The 19,197-nt window shown below is 52.7% G+C and overlaps 1 protein-coding gene across 1 annotated transcript in view; it reads right to left on the reverse strand.

Moving 5' to 3' along the window:
• Positions 1–201: 201 nt before the first annotated feature.
• The window catches only part of LOC144932339 (uncharacterized), a 38,295-nt gene continuing 19,299 nt past the window's right edge, over positions 202–19,197 (reverse strand). Inside the window, exon 4 of the mRNA XM_078856279.1 lies at positions 202–1,020. Within this exon, the coding sequence (XP_078712405.1) occupies positions 202–1,020 (819 nt within the window). The remainder of the gene's footprint in view (positions 1,021–19,197) is intronic.

Raw genomic sequence — 19,197 nt, forward strand, 5'->3', positions numbered from 1 at the left:
AGCCAGCAGGAGGTCACGGGACAGACCCGGGTGTCACAGGGTCAACCGAGAAGCTCATCATCACCACCATCATCATCACCACCTCCATCATCACCACCACCACCACCCTGCTCTCCACGCCAGCGTCTTTCAGTCTCCTCCACCCCTCCGTCCCCAGCGCTCACGCCGCCACAGCCGGTCCCCGCCGCTCCCCGCCGGGGCCTAGAAGCGAGGCCCGTGTCCGCCCGGCGCCGTGGGGTGGGCCGCGTGCAGCTGGCTCGCCGTGGCGGCGGTGGCGGCCGCGTGCGCCGGCGGCATCACCACGCCGACCGACGACCCCCCGCCTCCTCCTCCTCCGCCTCCTCCGCCGCCTCCGCCGCCGCCACCTCCCGCCAACACCCCTAACGCCGCCGCCACCACCGCGTTGTTGTTGTTGTTGTTGCCGCCGCCGCCGCCGATTCCCATGCCGCTGTTGCTGATGACGCCGATGACGCTGTTGCTGTTGTTGCCGCCGCCGCCGCTGTTCTCCGACTTGACGATGGTGATGACGCTGGTGGCCGCCACCTTGGCGGGCGCGATGGGCTCGCGGGCGACGGTGCGCGCGAACGCCTGCAGCGCCTCGTACTTGGCGCGCAGCGCTCCGAGCTCGAGACGCATGCTCTCATTCTCGCGCGCCAGTTTCTCCACCTCCAGCTGCAGGTCGCCCTTCTGCCGCTCGAGCTCCTCCTTCTGGGTGACGCGCTTGACGCGGCAGCTGGCGGCGTAGCCGCGGTTCTTGAGCGTGCGCCGGCGCTGCTTGAGCCGCGCTATGTCGTCCTTGGAGAGGCCTCGCAGGTGCTGGTTCAGCTCGCGCACCGACATGGACACCAGCTCATTGTCGCTCAGCGGGCCGCTGCTGCCACCGCCGCCGCCGCCACCGCAGCTGGTGTCCGTGTCGCCGCCGCCGCCGCCCCCGCAGCCCCCCCCCCCGGTGAGTGCGGCGCCGTCAGGTGACGCCACGCTGCCGGCGTTCGGCAAAATCTCGTTCGGCTCGCGCTTCACCTGCGGGGGAGGAGGGGGGGAAGAAGACGGTTGTGAGAGGGGGATGCGATGAGGACGTGGGGTGGACACGGGGGGGGGGGGGCAGTCCTAAAGAAATTAGTTTTCAGTTTAGATGATTTAAAATTGCGTAGCTCCCAGTAATATCGGAAGGAAGAGCGCGCCAGACGGCCACGGCACGATGAGACGGAACACGAGAGGATGTGGCGAGGACAAACGGAACGCGGACGCACACGAGGGGAAGTGAGGGGACGGCAGACACACCATGAGGGCAGGATGGAGCACAAGAGGACACAACCAGAAGCCAGCGATGGTACACAACGTATAGACACGGAGAACACGAGCCGGGACCGGGGTCATCCTGGGGCCCCGGGCGAAGCAGAATGCTCTCCGGTTTGTTCACATGACCAGATGTGGAAATGCGCGGCGGCCGTTCGGCCGAAACCATGGCGAGGAACAACGCTAAGCCACATTTGTTCTTCCCTTCAAACTCTGAACTCAAAACACGAAGAGGGCAGCAAGCCCACCAAATATCAGCACGGCGAACATTTCCGGACGCGGCTTAAGAAGTGACCTCGGGCAAAGCTTAAAGGTCAGACCTGGCTCATCATCAACACCGCTGGTCCCCCAGTGCTTTCCGGTCTGAATGAGCCATCACCGAACTCTGTTTGGGTGTAAATTACTCAAGTTAGCGCGAGTGACCAACGGATGACGTCACCGCAATTAGGACCGAACTCAGGGCAACAGGACGCAGAGAGACGCAGAGAGACAGGGTGGGGGACACAATGGCTTACTCCTGGGAACAACGCGACATGGAAAGGTCTCCGACAGCCCGAAAATCGAGAGCTAGACGGAGCGCTTCGACAGCTCGCGGCGACGGCGATTCAAGTCAGGATTGGCGGATCACTCGGTGAGCCTCTCCCCGCCCCCCCTGACCTGTCCGGGGTGTGGGTGGGTGGCAGTGTAGCAAGTAGGCTCCCGCCGCGTGGGTATTCCCTGGGCATTAATTCTAGATTTGAAGCTTTCTTGACTGCAAGGATTCATATTTTTAGGTTTTTTCTGTAAAGTCACGTAGGTAAAAAATTGATTAAAATTAATAAAAGTAAAATAAAATAAAAATAAAATAAAAATCACGACGTTTCGGAGGCAACACAAGCTTCCGTCTTCAGGTGGAACCGTCACAGCACGCTTGCTGTATCAAGTAAAAAATAAAAATAAATAAAAATAAAATAAAAATCACGACGTTTCGGAGGCAACACAAGCTTCCGTCTTCAGGTGGAACCGTCACAGCACGATTGCTGTGTCATTTACTTGATACAGCAAGCGCTTCTATCTACCCATTTACTTGATACAGCAAGCGTGCTGTGACGGTTCCACCTGAAGACGGAAGCTTGTGTTGCCTCCGAAACGTCGTGATTTTTTATTTTATTTTTATTAATTTTAATTTTTTTACCTACGTGACTTTACCGAAAAAACCTAAGAATATTCCCTGGGCACTTCCGCTCTCCTCCTCCTCCTCCCACACACACGAACTTATCGAGATAAACAACGCCTCTCTCCCTGCCACTGGACAAAGTGGAACTTCCACCAGCGGCTCGGACCGCACGGCGGGTGAAGAGAAATCTGAGCGCGGTCCGGACCTCAAGCGAGAGTTGGCCACGCGCTGAGCTGACAGCAGCAGCAGCAGCGCACGGGTCCGACGCTCACTCCTGCTTGCGGCCCCCAGAGCCGGCTGTGGAAATTCCACTTTCCAAATGCGCGGGGGGTGGGGGGGTGGGGCCAGTACGTCCACAGCACAAAATGTGATTGCTCACTTATGGACTCGAGAGGGATGATGATGATGATGAATTAAAAGTACTTTTATTTTTATTTTTGCAGGTAAGGACTACTAAGCTAATTAAGCTCTTGTTCAGAAACGACCTGGCTATCACAAATGAAAGCTCAACTCAATTGCTAATCGTGTAGAAATGTATTGCAGCCAAATGCTCTAAACGCAGCTGATCACGATGTAGGCTGATGCAGACTGCCATATGATAGTGACGATGTGTTGACAATGATGATGTTGTTGATGATGATGCTGGCCGCAATGACAATGATGGAGACAACAACGATGCTAATGATGGGGCCAAGAACGACCCATGACTGCGACGTGGAGTGGTGGTGCCGTGGTTAGCACACGGTCCTCTCAACTGGGCCAAGTGCTATCTCAACAACAGGTCCTGGACCACATCTCCTGACCAGCTCGGTGAAGTATAGTCAAACCGCCTGTACGAGCGACACTCCACGGGGGGGTAGAGGCCTTCATCCAGCAAGCAGCGGATTGACACGGCGCCCTTAATCCTAAACTACCGTTATTGAACAGGACTGACCACTGCTACTTCGGGAACAGCAATGGCTCTGTGAGCACGACAGGAAGCAGGGGAGGGGGTGTGGGGGGCGGCTGTAGCGGCGGGAATCAAACCGTAGCCCCGGGGCTCCTCCGTCACTAGCGAGGGCGTTGTGCGCCAGCCACTAGCGGCCTCGGTGAGGGCGAGGTCCAAGCTCAACATTGACGGTTGGGGGGGGGGATGTGAGAGTGTTTGGCGGTGAATCCTGGGAGGGGTGGGACGTGGTGGAGGGGGGGGGTCTGCGTGCCGATGACGACACTCGGAAGGTATTTGTGTACGAGTGCAGCGGAACTGGGCAGCGTGCACGTGCTTGTGCAGCGCCGCATGCACGCGAGCGTGCTCGCCCCTCGCGAGCGTGCTCGCCCCTCGCGAGCAAGCGTGCTCGCCCCTCGCAAGCGTGCTCGCCCCTCGCGAGCAAGCGTGCTCGCCCCTCGCAAGCGTGCTCGCCCCTCGCGAGCGTGCTCGCCCCTCGCGAGCGTGCTCGCCCCTCGCGAGCGTGCTCGCCCCTCGCAAGCAAGCGTGCTCGCCCCTCGCGAGCGTGCTCGCCCCTCGCGAGCAAGCGTGCTCGCCCCTCGCAAGCGTGCTCGCCCCTCGCGAGCGTGCTCGCCCCTCGCGAGCGTGCTCGCCCCTCGCGAGCGTGCTCGCCCCTCGCAAGCAAGCGTGCTCGCCCCTCGCAAGCAAGCGTGCTCGCCCCTCGCAAGCAAGCGTGCTCGCCCCTCGCAAGCAAGCGAGCTCGCCCCTCTCAAGCGTGCTCGCCCCTCTCAAGCGTGCTCGCCCCTCTCAAGCGTGCTCGCCCCTCGCAAGCGTGCTCGCCCCTCGCAAGCAAGCGAGCTCGCCCCTCGCAAGCGTGCTCGCCCCTCTCAAGCGTGCTCGCCCCTCGCAAGCGTGCTCGCCCCTCGCAAGCGTGCTCGTCCCTCTCAAGCGTGCTCGCCCCTCGCAAGCGTGCTCGCCCCTCGCAAGCGTGCTCGTCCCTCGCAAGCGTGCTCGTCCCTCGCAAGCGTGCTCGTCCCTCGCAAGCGTGCTCGCCCCTCGCAAGCGTGCTCGTCCCTCTCAAGCGTGCTCGTCCCTCGCAAGCGTGCTCGCCCCTCGCAAGCGTGCTCGTCCCTCTCAAGCGTGCTCGTCCCTAGCAAGCGTGCTCGTCCCTCGCAAGCGTGCTCGCCCCTCGCAAGCGTGCTCGCCCCTCGCAAGCGTGCTCGTCCCTCGCAAGCGTGCTCGTCCCTCTCAAGCGTGCTCGTCCCTCTCAAGCGTGCTCGTCCCTCGCAAGCGTGCTCGCCCCTAGCAAGCGTGCTCGCCCCTCGCAAGCGTGCTCGTCCCTCGCAAGCGTGCTCGTCCCTCGCAAGCGTGCTCGCCCCTCGCAAGCGTGCTCGTCCCTCGCAAGCGTGCTCGCCCCTCGCAAGCGTGCTCGCCCCTAGCAAGCGTGCTCGCCCCTCGCAAGCGTGCTCGCCCCTCGCAAGCGTGCTCGCCCCTCGCAAGCGTGCTCGCCCCTCGCAAGCGTGCTCGTCCCTCGCAAGCGTGCTCGTCCCTCGCAAGCGTGCTCGTCCCTCGCAAGCGTGCTCGTCCCTCGCAAGCGTGCTCGTCCCTCGCAAGCGTGCTCGCCCCTCGCAAGCGTGCTCGCCCCTCGCAAGCGTGCTCGCCCCTCGCAAGCGTGCTCGCCCCTCGCAAGCGTGCTCGCCCCTCGCAAGCGTGCTCGCCCCTCGCAAGCGTGCTCGCCCCTCGCAAGCGTGCTCGTCCCTCGCAAGCGTGCTCGTCCCTCGCAAGCGTGCTCGTCCCTCTCAAGCGTGCTCGTCCCTCTCAAGCGTGCTCGTCCCTAGCAAGCGTGCTCGTCCCTCGCAAGCGTGCTCGTCCCTCGCAAGCGTGCTCGTCCCTCACAAGCGTGCTCGTCCCTCTCAAGCGTGCTCGTCCCTCGCAAGCGTGCTCGCCCCTAGCAAGCGTGCTCGTCCCTCTCAAGCGTGCTCGTCCCTCGCAAGCGTGCTCGCCCCTCGCAAGCGTGCTCGTCCCTCACAAGCGTGCTCGCCCCTCGCAAGCGTGCTCGCCCCTCGAAATCGTGCTCGCCAAGTAACGCGCGGAGTCGCACGTTCGCTCGCTCGCTCACTTGCTCACATTTAGTTTCACGCATTCGCTCGCTCACTCACGTGCTCAACGAGTCACGCACGCGTTCACACATCGCTGGCTCGCTCATTCACTCACATGCTCAACCAGTTACGCATTCGCTCGCTTGCTCGCTCACTCAATCACACACGACGTTCACACACTCGCTCACTCTATCGCTCACACACTCACTCACTCACACACTCACTCGCTCACACACTCGCTCGCTCGCTCACACACTCGCTCGCTCACTCCCTCACATACTCGCTCGCTCACACACTCACTCACTCTATCGCTCACACACTCGCTCACTCTATCGCTCACACACTCGCTCACTCTATCGCTCACACACTCGCTCACTCTATCGCTCACACACTCGCTCACTCTATCGCTCACACACTCGCTCACTCTATCGCTCACACACTCGCTCACTCTATCGCTCACACACTCGCTCACTCTATCGCTCACACACTCGCTCACTCTATCGCTCACACACACTCGCTCACTCTATCGCTCACACACTCACTCGCTCACTCTATCGCTCACACACTCACTCACTCACTCTATCGCTCACACACTCACTCACTCACTCTATCGCTCACACACTCACTCACTCACTCTATCGCTCACACACTCACTCACTCACTCTATCGCTCACACACTCACTCACTCACTCTATCGCTCACACACTCGCTCACTCTATCGCTCACACACTCACTCACTCTATCGCTCAAACACTCACTCACTCACTCTATCGCTCACACACTCACTCTATCGCTCACTCACTCACTCTATCGCTCACACACTCACTCACTCTATCGCTCACACACTCACTCGCTCGCTCACACACACTCACTCACTCTATCGCTCACACACTCACTCGCTCGCTCACACACTCACTCACTCTATCGCTCACACACTCACTCACTCTATCGCTCACACACTCACTCGCTCACACACTCACTCGCTCACACACTCACTCACTCTATCGCTCACACACTCACTCTATCGCTCACACACTCGCTCACTCTATCGCTCACACACTCGCTCACTCTATCGCTCACACACTCGCTCACTCTATCGCTCACACACTCACTCACTCTATCGCTCACACACTCACACACTCACTCGCTCGCTCACACACTCACTCACTCTATCGCTCACACACTCACTCACTCTATCGCTCACACACTCACTCGCTCGCTCACACACACTCACTCGCTCGCTCACACACTCACTCGCTCGCTCACACACTCACTCGCTCGCTCACACACTCACTCTATCGCTCACTCACTCACTCACTCTATCGCTCACACACTCACTCACTCTATCGCTCACACACTCACTCGCTCGCTCACACACACTCACTCGCTCGCTCACACACTCACTCGCTCGCTCACACACTCACTCGCTCGCTCACACACTCACTAGCTCGCTCACACACTCACTCTATCGCTCACTCACTCACTCTATCGCTCACACACTCACTCACTCTATCGCTCACACACTCACTCGCTCGCTCACACTTGTACTCACTCGGATACTCGCCCAGTCACACATCTTCATGCAAACTCCCGCGCTCATTCGCTCACACGGACACTTGCTCATTAATGCGCTCGCTATTACATGCCTTACTCGTGTGTTAACACACACGTCCGCCCTTATATGCTCACCCCAACACACACCGTGAAACACTCTCACATACTCAAAGCCATAACATTCCTAAGTACACACACGTAGAGACATTTTTCACATAGTCCCGCAAACGTACCCAAACATGCTCTGGCACACTCGCTTGCACATTCCCTCGCACCATAACACACACACACAGCACTCACAAAATATACACTTATACACGTACACACACTCTTACACGTGACTCACAATCACAACACAATACAAAACCCCCAATAAAAACACCTCTTACAAACACACACCAACATCACACACACACACTTACACCAACACAATCATAATAGCACACCACCGACTTACGGCTCACACAAACCCTCACGATAATAATTATACGACTCGGTGACTCACGAAACGCACGTACACACACGCGTGTGCGCGATCACAAGAATAACATTCACTGACTCACGCGTGTACACGAACCAACTCCCACCACATCAACACAGTCATTACACTCGCACACACGAGCACACACACCTTGGCCTGTGAATGGAATTTTCCAAACGCCAAGCCACCTCAGCCCAAATTCTCCCCTCCTCGCTAGCTCTCACCCCTCCCCTCTCCACAATCCCTCTCGCCAATCCCTCTCCCTCTCACGCAGCCTGTGATCTCAGGCTGCAGCATGCAGGCTAAATGTGGTGCGGTCGTCCCACGCACGCACGCGCAGACAGACAGACAAACGCACGGCGCACGCACGGGCGCACGTGCACACGCGCACACAGCCACGGGCGCGCAAAGCCACGCACGCGCGCAAACGCACGCGCAGCCACACGGCCACGCACGCGCGCACGCACGTGCACACGCGCGCACACACACGCGCGCACACCCGGCACAATCCGCAAACTCATAACGAGAGGCCGCAACATTGGAGGCGGCCTTGACCGCTTAAAACACAGACCACACACACGCGCGCGCGCGCGCGCGTAGACACGGTCTCGCACGCACGGACACGTTCACACACCCTCACCGGCTTCCTTCACGTCGGTATGCGGAATCACGCGCGCGCACACACAGGCAGTTCCACAAATTAGGCAACCAGCACAAAGTTTCACAATCACCCGAATATACACCCACGGGGGGGTGGGGGGGGTGTTACTGTTAAGGTAATAATTATGTATAGTCTTGGAATATATGGCTTACTTTGTGAAATTAGCCGATGCGTTTACACACACACACCTGCGCGCATAACTGAACGCCCCATCCGTGTCCGTGGTATTTCACGAGATGGCTTCTTCCCCGATCGAAAAAATTCGGACAAATTATTTCCGTCCGAATTATACTCGTAATCAGTCGACGTGCTATGCCCAATTAATAAAGAAAAAGCCACTTCACGATTCTCCTGAGGATGAACCCCGGCGTTTCCAAAGTGTCTGAAAAGCACGTTGTTTAAACCGGGATTGTTTGATTATTATTTGATTTTGATTTAAAGCTTTCGTGACTGCTGGGATTCATATTCTTGGTTCTTTCGGTAAAGCCACGTAGAAGGGAAATAACAAAATAATAAAATCTATATAATAAAATAATAGCATATGCTTTTTTTTCTACGTGACTTTACCGAAAGAACCAAGAATATTATTTGATTGTTATTATCATCGCCGCGATTACTCTACGACGCCGTGTCGCATTACGAGATACTTTTCCTTTCAAGCGCCGTGGCGTTATTGACACCCAACGTGTTCAGTTTCCCCGCCCCCCCAACCAGTGGTGGGTGGGCAACCTACGACCCGCGTGCCGCATGCATCCCTTGGCGTCTCGATGTTGCGCGTACGCACGTTTAACTCCTTTCGCGCACCGCACGTAGCCAACCATGCTAACCGGAGGTGCGGGGCTGTAGGTGAGGCCGTAGCTCACTGGTGGGCAACCTGCATCCCCCCCCACGGGCCTCACGTGTCCCGTGGAGGCCCCTCGCGATGTCCCGGTCGAAAAGGGCGTCTCTAGGGCGGCACGTGGGGTCACGATTAGCGCACGAGCACGGTGTCAAGCCTGCGGCCCATCGAGGTGAAAGAGGGCCGCTCATGTGGTCCACCGATTAAAGTCTGGGGTTGCCCATCACTCTTTGGTTCTTTCGGTAAAGTGACGTATAAAGATAAAATAATAAATTAAATACTAGCATACGACGTTTCGATTGCAACACAAGCAATCATCATCAGGTATAAATGAAATAGAAACACAAATCTAGTATACTTAGAATGTAATGTAATACAACAGAGAGTCGGATAACATAACAGTCAACACAGAGACATGTCTGTCTATACGTCTCTGGTTCTGTGTTTTCTCTCTCTCTCAAATTTAGCATTCTCAGGAAGAACGTAATCAACCAGGTAGGGTGTTGACTGTTATGTTATCCAACTCTCTGTTGTATTACGTAACATTTCTAAGTATACTAGATTTGTGTTTCTATTTCATTTATAGCTGATGATGATTGCTTGTGTTGCAATCGAAACGTCGTATGCTAGTATTTCATTTATTATTTTCTCTTTATACGTGACTTTACCGAAAGAACCAAAGAGTAATTCCTGCAGTCACAAAAGCTACAAATTAAGTTTGCCCATCACTGCCGGTTTAGACCATGGAACTAGTTAGACCATGGAACTAGTTAGACCATGGAACTAGTACCATCACGCAGCTGCGGCTTTTGGTTGGCCATCAAACGAAGACGGTCACCGCGTCACCCGGCGCTTTCAGATGCGCTTCTGCGGCCGTCTGGAACGCTCTTCCTTCTGAGGTTAGGAAGCCACCGGAGCCATGCACTTTTGAATCATCTAGTTTGAAAAACTATTTATTTTGATTTCGATTTAAAGCTTTCGTGACTGCAGCGATTCATCTTCTTGGTTCTTTCGGTAAAGTCACGTAGAATGGAAATAATAAAATAATAAAATAAAACATAATAAAATAAACGTCGTGAGAATGATTTTATTATGTTTTATTATTTTATCATTTTATTATTTCTATTTATTTTGACCCGATGTTTGTGTTTAGTTTGTTGTCCTTCCTCCGCACCTCCGATTAACACGGTTAGCTATGTACGGTGGTGTGAAAGAAGTTCAACATACATACATACATGCATGCAGGCTTCTCGCCTATAATTCTGAACGAAGAGGCGCACGGAAATCAATTAATCTACAGCCACGCGCGCACGCACGCATGCGCGCACGCACGTACATTTACGTGCCGGAGAAAATTCACACGGACAAATTCACAACACAAACTCGGTGCCACTCAACTAGGTGGCAACAAATAATGATGAGGACTATTATTATTATTATTCGTAAATTTACGTATAAAACACTTTGACAAACAGCTACGTCTACAGTAGAATTCACAGCCGTTGAAATTTAACACAGCTACAACATTTATTGACAATTCTTGAATTTACCTCAGAGTAAATCAATTAAATTAATTCAGAACTGGTATGCAGGATGGCCCAAAAAAGCCAGGACAGATAGGGTTGCATAATGACAACCCTATGTGTTTCGATTTAAAGCTTTTGTGACTGCAGGGATTCATCTTCTTGGTTCTTTCGGTAAAGTCACGTAGAAGGAAAATAATGGAGAACAGGTCTGTCGAGAAGGCAGAGTCTTCTCGACAGACCTGTTCTCCACCTGAAGACGGCTGCTTGCGTTGTGGCCAAAACGTCGTGAGAATTATTTTATTATGTTTTATTTTTATTATTTTATTATTTTCCTTCTACGTGACTTTACCAAAAGAACCAAGAAGATGAACCCTATGTGTGCTGATCTGTGGGCCAATTTGTACAATAATAACCCTATGTGTCCTGACTTTGGCCACCCTCTATGTGTCCTTACTTTTGGCCATCCTGCACAATAATACTAATTACCCAATGCATCCTGACTTTTCAGCCACCCTCTATGTATTTGCTAGACCACCGATTAGCATCTCCGATCAGCACGGTTGACTACGTATTGTGCGAAAGAAGGCCCAAAACATCAAGTGGCCAGCAACAGACTACAGTAGAACCTTGGGTTGCGAGTAACTTGGTCTGCGAGTGTTTTGCAAGACGAGCACATTTTTCAAGTAAATATTAATTTGATAAACGAGCGAGGTCTTGCAGTACGAGTAGTACGTGTATACGCTTCGTCTGCCGAGCGTCACGTGATCACAACTGATGTACGAGTGCTTTGATATACGAGTGCTCTGGATTACAAACACGTGTTCCGGAACGAATTATGCTCGCAATCCAAGGTTTTACTGTATTATCAAAAATAGGGATAGGGTTTTTACCCTTCCAAGCAATAAGAAGGGAGGTGTTAGGATGATCAAACACCACATAGATACATTTTGCAAGGCATCAAGTCTGCATTAACCACAAATACTCGTGGCAAAAAACATGCAAAAAACATGCAAAAAACATGCAAAAAACATGCAAAAACATGCAAAAAACATGCAAAAAAACATGCAAAAAAACATGCAAAAAACATGCAAAAAAACATGCAAAAAACATGCAAAAAACATGCAAAAAACATGCAAAAAACATGCAAAAAACATGCTCCGATAACACACGCATTGCCTTTGGAACAGATTGTCCTACACCAGAGACAGTCTTCTTCATGGCCGCCTTGTCTCACCAGTGTGAGACCAGAGAGAGAACGCCAAAAGGCGAACAGCACAAAGGCAATGGTTCATGCAGACTTGATGCCTTGCAAACGGTGTCTCTCTGGTGTTGGGACATCTTGACACCCGATTTATTGTCAGCAAGGGTAAAAACACATTCTCATTTCCCCCCCCCCATCATTTTTGATGATGGCAAAAAGGTCCCGCACACTAGCACGATAGCGTCGAAGGCGGTAAGCAAAAGTGACGTCGGGAGGAGGGAATTATCGAATTAGTAGAGCAGTGCGAGGGAAGAAAAAGCGTGAGGAGTGGTGACCTGCAGTGTGGTGGATGAACAAAGACAAAGATCCCCCGTGTAGCCTTAACAAACTTTTGGGGCAAGTGCTGCGAGTGAGTAGCGCCTATGAAGGCCGGCACGGTGCACGAGGAGGTTGTGTGGATAACACCACGGCCAAACGGCATTTGCCTCTCCAGTGACGATGTTGACACACACCGCATCAGGTACTCATTTGAGGCTAAGTAGACCTAGGGGAGCCCCAGGACCGGTTCCGATAATTGTCACTGCTGTTGTTGGCCGCGAGCTGGAATCAAACTCGGGTCGCCGTGTTTGTAGCGCAGCCTCGCAGACACACACACACACACACGTACGTACACTCAAATCCATACGCGGCAATTGCATCAGGCACACATTCTAACTCGCACACAAGGGCACGTACAAATTCCCAAACATTGATATTTGCGCACACAAAGTCATTGACGGAAGGCACGTTTAGTTCCAAATTCACACACGCACGCACAGCAACAACCATAACAACAGCCGCCGTTCGTCCACTCGGTGACGCTTGGCCTACTTGGAATACCCAGGTGCTATAGGCTCTGGCTGCGCGGTGGCCAGGAGATGTTGTACTCGAGCAAAGGATCATTGCGTCCACCTGTGCCGAGCTTTAGTTGTTACGCTCCCGTACGAGAGTGGCGGGGTTGTTACTCAATTGGGGATGATTGAACACCCCCAATTGAGTAGCAGGACCCTCTTTAAAACAAGCCTGGAGACTCAGCGTGCCTTTTCCTGGGTGATTACATCCACCCATGCGCCGGCATGCATGGTAATCTCCGCCCTAGTAACGGTCTCCGTCGGCAACCGTCGTCCCAGCGACGGTTGCTATGGTAACCCGCATCACAGCAACGGCTGCCACGGGTAGCGCCAAAGACTGGCCCACCCGGTTACCGGCGCCGCCGACAGGAATGCGACAGTTGCTACAGCAACCGACGCCAAGGGTTAACGGCGATGGCAAACAGGTTGCCACGGCGCGGCTGGCATTTGCCGCGGGTATCGGTCGCCGTGGGCGACGGTCGTCAGGGGAGACAGCCGACATTGCAAATTTCGCTGCATCAGCTGTTGCCTGGCGACAGATGCAAGCCCAGAGGTCAGGGCCTAAATATAGAGAAATAGCATCACAGGCTGCGGCATCACAGACCAGCCCACACACACCGCATGGTGCAGCTTGCCTATTGAAACAGAAATTATATGGATGTACTGCCCCTGACCATGGTAATGTGGAATTGCAAACCGTTGGCTCAGGGTCACCAACATACGTGCACTTGATCACAACACACGAACGCACAACCGTGGTCAGAAACAAAGACAAAGATCCCCACGTGTAGCCTTTACAGACTGTTGGGGCAAGTGCTGTTTGGCGAGCACCTCTGACAGCCAGCAATGGCACACGAGGGGGTAGGAAGCCAGCACCGCACCCGGCTGCCTTTGTCTCCCTCGTGGCGATGTTTACAGACAGCACTAGGTACTAGTTTAAGGCTGAGTCGACCTAGACACACACGCGTACAAGCGCACGCGTACAAGCGCACGTACACACAGCTCTCATCTGATGCGGACCATGCATGTGTACACACACATTATTCATAAACGTATTCACACACGCGCACAAACACACGCATAAACACCGACAGCGATATGCATGTACGGGCACCCATCACCACAGGCATTGGTGGTGATGATGGTGAGAGCTGTGATGGTCGTGATGGTGATGGTAGTAATTAGTTGTGGCGGTGAAGATGGCAGTGAAGGCTGTGATGGTGGTGATGGCGATGATGGTTGCGATAGCTGTAATGATGATCCTGGTGGTGATGGCTGCTGTGATGATGGTGGTGGTGATGTTAGTGATGGTGATGATGGTAGGGTTACGGTGATGGTGGTAATGATGGTGATAGTGGTGATGGCAGTGATGGTAGTGATGGTAGTGGTGATGGCAGTGTAGGAAACAGTTGCGATGGTGATGATGGTGATGATGGTGATGATGGTGATGATGGTGGTGGCGTTGACGGTAACAGCTGCGATGGTATTGGTGATGGCGGTGATGGTAACAACTGAGATGGTCGTGGTGACGGCTGTGATGGTATTGGTGATGGCGGTAACGGTAACAATTGAGATGGTCGTGGTGATGGTAGTGGTGATGGTAGTGGTGACGGTAGTGGTGATGGCGGTGGTGATGGCGGTGACGGCAATAGCTGCAATGGTCACGGTGATGGCTGTAATGGTAGTGGTGATGGCAGTGACGGTAACAATTGAGATGGTCGTGGTGATGGTAGTGGTGGTGGTAGTGGTGATGGTAGTGGTGATGGTAGTGGTGACGGTAGTGGTGATGACGGTGGTGATGGCGGTGACGGCAATAGCTGCAATGGTCACGGTGATGGCTGTAATGGTAGTGGTGATGGCAGTGACGGTAACAGCTGCGATAGTAGCGGTGATGTTCGTTGTGATGTTGAGAGGAGAATTGTGCTGATGGGGCGAGTGCTGTGGGATCTTGCTGGCTCAGCATGGCCGGGAGTGCTGACTCCAGCAGACTCACGCGAGAGGGAGAGATCTGAACACACACTCACACACGTGCACACACACAAAGTTAAATATCCCCCGCATAGCCTTAGCAGACTGTTTGAGCAAGTGCTGTTAGCGAGCACCTATGAAGGCCGGCACGGCACACAGGGGGGGTGGGTGGCCAACTCCAAGCACGACCACCTTTGTCTCCCCATGGACAATATTTACACACCGAAGTAGGTACTCATTTGAGGCTGAGTCGACCTAGGGGAGGCCCAGGACCAGTTCAGATAATCGTCACTGGTGTTGGCCGCGAGCTGGTTACATGCTCATAACTCGGACAGATGCATATACACACAACAACAACAACCGCCATTCGCCACTAAGTGGCGGTGACGTCACCACGACGCTTGTGCCAGGCCAAGTGCACCTTGAGGCCACGTGAAGTGTCGAACGCCCGCTGGCAGGAGGTCACGGGGCAGACCCAGCAGGTGCCACGGGTCGACTGACCGAGATGACCGAGATGACTGGCTGATGCTCCACCTGTGCCCCCTACTGTACCAACTTGCTGTGCTTTAGCCACCCGGCGCTCCACTCGTTGTTGTGAGCGTCACATACACACAAGCACACACAATTACAAGGTGCACATGTACCACATCCACACAGACACACACACATGCACACATGCAGGCACACGTGTACCACATCCACACACACACACATGCAGGCGCACGTGTACCACATCCACACAGACACACACACACATGCAGGCACACGTGTACCACATCCACACAGACACACACACACATAGTACACATGCAGGCACACGTGTACCACATCCACACAGACACACACACACTACACATGCAGGCACACGTGTACCACATCCACACAGACACACACACATAGTACACATGCAGGCAGGGCATGAGGAACGGACAGCATCCATCGCAGCCCTACTGACATCTGTAGTTGTGCTTCACAAGCAATATTTACGGCTCTCTTGCCCACCCCCCATCTCTCCCTCAGCTCCCTCGCTCGCTCTCACTTGCTCGCTCACTCTCTCTCTCGTGTTGACAAAGCAAATGCTGATGCAGCACCTCTCGCACGATTATAAATACTGTATGAGGACACACAGACACGCAGATTTACACGTGCGCACACAGACACAAACATCCCCTGTGTAGCCTTTACCAGACTGTTGGGGCAAGTGCTGTTAGCGAGCACCTACGAACGCCGGCACGGTGCACGTGTGGGGTGGTGTGGCCGGTACCACGCCCCACCGCCAGTGCTGATGTACTTCATTCAAGGCTGAGTCGACCGAGGGGTAAGACTGCCCAGCACCGGTTCAGATATTCGCCACTGGTGTTGGCCACGAGCAGGAATTGAACTCAGGTTGCCGTGTTCCTGGCGCAGCGCGCTAACCGCCGCTCTGCCACTCCACAACACGTACAAAGACAAAGACCCCCCCCTCCATAGCCTTAACAGGCTGTTAGGGCAAGTGCTGTTAGCGAGCACCTATGAAGGCCGGCATGGCACACCCACCTACATACACAACACATACACGCGCGTACACACACACACACATCCCAACGTACGTTTGATTGCCACCATGAGTGCCGGCCATAGATGAACCAACATTCGTGGTCAATACGAGCGTCAGGGTTAATGGATCACACAACGATGGAACCGTCTGTGTACCCCCCCCACCCCGTCCACCCACTGGTAAATTAGATAACTCCTCCATAACGCAGCGCGGCAAGTAGGTGACACACAGGTGCAACGCAGTTGGCTGATTACAGACTCCCAAAGTGGTTTCGTCAAACCCGTTTTGTGCGGATATTCGTGTATTGCGAACCTCTTGTACTCAAAGTTGGTTTTCTCCGGGTTCTCCAGTTTCCTACCACACTCAGCCCAACTTTCATTTTACAAGCAGTGGGCCAACGGATGTAATAAAATGCTATTTGCTTTTCTTTCGCACCGGACGTAGCCAACCATGATACAATCGGAGGTGCGGGGGAAGGACAACCAAACACAAAAAGCGGTTCCAAAGAAATGACCTTTCAATCGAGATGACGACGATTTAACAGCGCTTAGCTCCAGTGGCTCCCTAACATCGGAAGGAAGAGCGCGTTCCAGACGATGGCCAGCCAAAAAGCCATCGCCGCTGCGAGGATGACCGGAGTCCGCTCGATGCTTTATATCAAACATCGACAATGCAACAGGACCACTCCCGTGGATTCAGCAAGCCTTTCTCTAGGTTAATAACACTGGTCAACACACTTTTTCTGGCATAAGGTATTCCAACGGTGTTAAGGTAATTTTGGGGTGCCGATTCCAAATCTGGCATCAGTTTTTGTCTATCAAATATTGCATTTTCAATAAAAACTGCAGAAGAAAAATATTAAATAAATATGGATATCTACATAAAATGATATTATAAACACACTATCCTAAAAATACAGCACCATATTTTAACACTAAAGCAGTCACTGACTCGCAACAACTTGCAATCATAAGTGACAGAGTCAATTTCGGGTAAAATCAATGACAATGGGGTATGCCGATAGCATAAAATGAGATGTGATAGAGCAAATATGAGATCAGATTTGGAATCGGCACCCTGAAATTAGTCTAAAACAGCTGCAAAAGTCCAGGCAGAAAAAAAGTTTTTTTTTTGTTGACCAGTGTAATGCACTTCGTTACGTTGGCAGAGTCTGAATGCCCGTCACCCCGCGTCGCACGGGTTTTCCTCCAGGCACTTCATTTTCCTCTCGGTACGCAACACAGCGGCGAGACGTTAACTACCTCGCCTGGTATTCAGGTCGTGGGTTCGGTCCCGATCCTGACGTCTGTATAATTGGAGCAAGCGTCTCTCTCCCCGTGGTCGCGTGGATTTTTCTCTCTGGGTCCCCCGGTTTTCTCTCCACATTTAGAAACATGTGCTTACAAGTATCTGGCTGCTATACATTTACACTTGATAAGCCACTTCGTTGAGCGATCAATTGTGGCCAGTTCGCTTCTGAAAAAGAGCTACTACATAGCTCAGTGGGCATTACCTGGTAAAGCCAAAAATAGTTTATAGTTTTAGTAAACAAGCATTAGTAGGCGTATTGGCCAGACATTCGAAACCAGGACCCTTCTGAATAAGGGTCACGAGACTCGGTCTGGCTCAGGGGTTGGCAACCTGTGGCTCTTTAAGGAACCGCTTCGTGATGTCATTTATCAAGGACCCACTGTCTCGTATTCACCACCTGGCATTGAGGCTCTTGAAATACAGGTAGTCCCCGAGTTACGATGGTCCGACTGACGATATTTCGATCTTACGATGGCGATACGACAAAATGGCCATCAACAACCCAACATCGTTCACGTGTGCAGACGACGGACAGAATCTTGGCGAGTACAGTACAATATGATACGTTACGATACGTTCAGTGCATGTGTGATACGTAGCTTTAGCGATTTCATTTTAAGGTTACCACAATACGATACGTTCAATGCATGTTAAACGTTTTTGTAGCAGATAGGATTGTTTCCTGAAAAAACTTTATATTAAATTGCAGTTCATATAGGTAGGCTAAGAATTTACCTTGTTTTTTTACTTTACATTTTACTGTGCAATACAGTAGTCATTAATAAATACATACAGTATATAGTTTATACAGTACGGTACTGTAAATTGCTCTGTTTTGCTAAATTATCACCATTCTTTAAGACTCCTGGGTAGGCGAGGCCATCTTCGACTTGCGATATTTTCGACTTACTATGGGGTCGTCTTAACGCATCTCCATCGTAAGTTGAGGACTGCCTGTATAGAGGTTTTTTTTCTTCCGAATTAAAAAAAAATGTCTCTTCTTGTTGTTGTGGTTGCCGACCCCCTGGTTTCGCTTTCCCAGGCAAAGTCATTTAATCGTGATTGTGAACAACAAATAAACAAAACAAACAATCACATTTTCGAAGCAAGACTGAATTCTTTTGTTGTTGTTGTTTGAGCCTTTTGCTTTGGTGCCATTTCTTTGATTCGTTTAATTCATTCGCTCGGTAGCTGCGAATATATTTCGCACCTCTAACTAGCACAGTTGGCTACGTACGGTGAGAAAGAAATTCAACGTACATACACTCACACAGCAGAGGCCAATAAACTCACTACACAGAGACCCATAGACTCACGAAGAGACCCATAGTGTATTGCCCTTCCCCTGCAACTCCGATTAGCATGGTTGGCTATGTAAACATATAGTCATCGTACAGCGCCGTGGGATGCAATTAGCATGAACGATGCTCTACAAAATGGAATTATCGCGCTCTGTTAAGCGTGACCGTCGGTGAAGAATACGGAAACAACGACCGAAGAAGAGTGCGCCAAGAAGCGTGGGGAGCGGCAAGCTTGCGATTGCACCGAGAGATGTAAAGAGGAACACAGGTCCGTGACCTCATCAAACTGAAAGTGGGCTTGGACAGCGGGTGAGGTCCAACGGTCAAAAAAGAGTAAAAGAGTGGCAGCCGAGGAACGGACCGCGCACCGAGGAGGAGATGGAGCGACAGAATGAGTTCGCGTGAAGCAGGTGCCAGGTGGATTACACTGGTCAACACACTTTTTCTGGCATA

Source organism: Lampetra fluviatilis, chromosome 5, assembly GCF_964198595.1.
Source record: "Lampetra fluviatilis chromosome 5, kcLamFluv1.1, whole genome shotgun sequence".
Lineage (NCBI taxonomy): Eukaryota > Metazoa > Chordata > Hyperoartia > Petromyzontiformes > Petromyzontidae > Lampetra > Lampetra fluviatilis.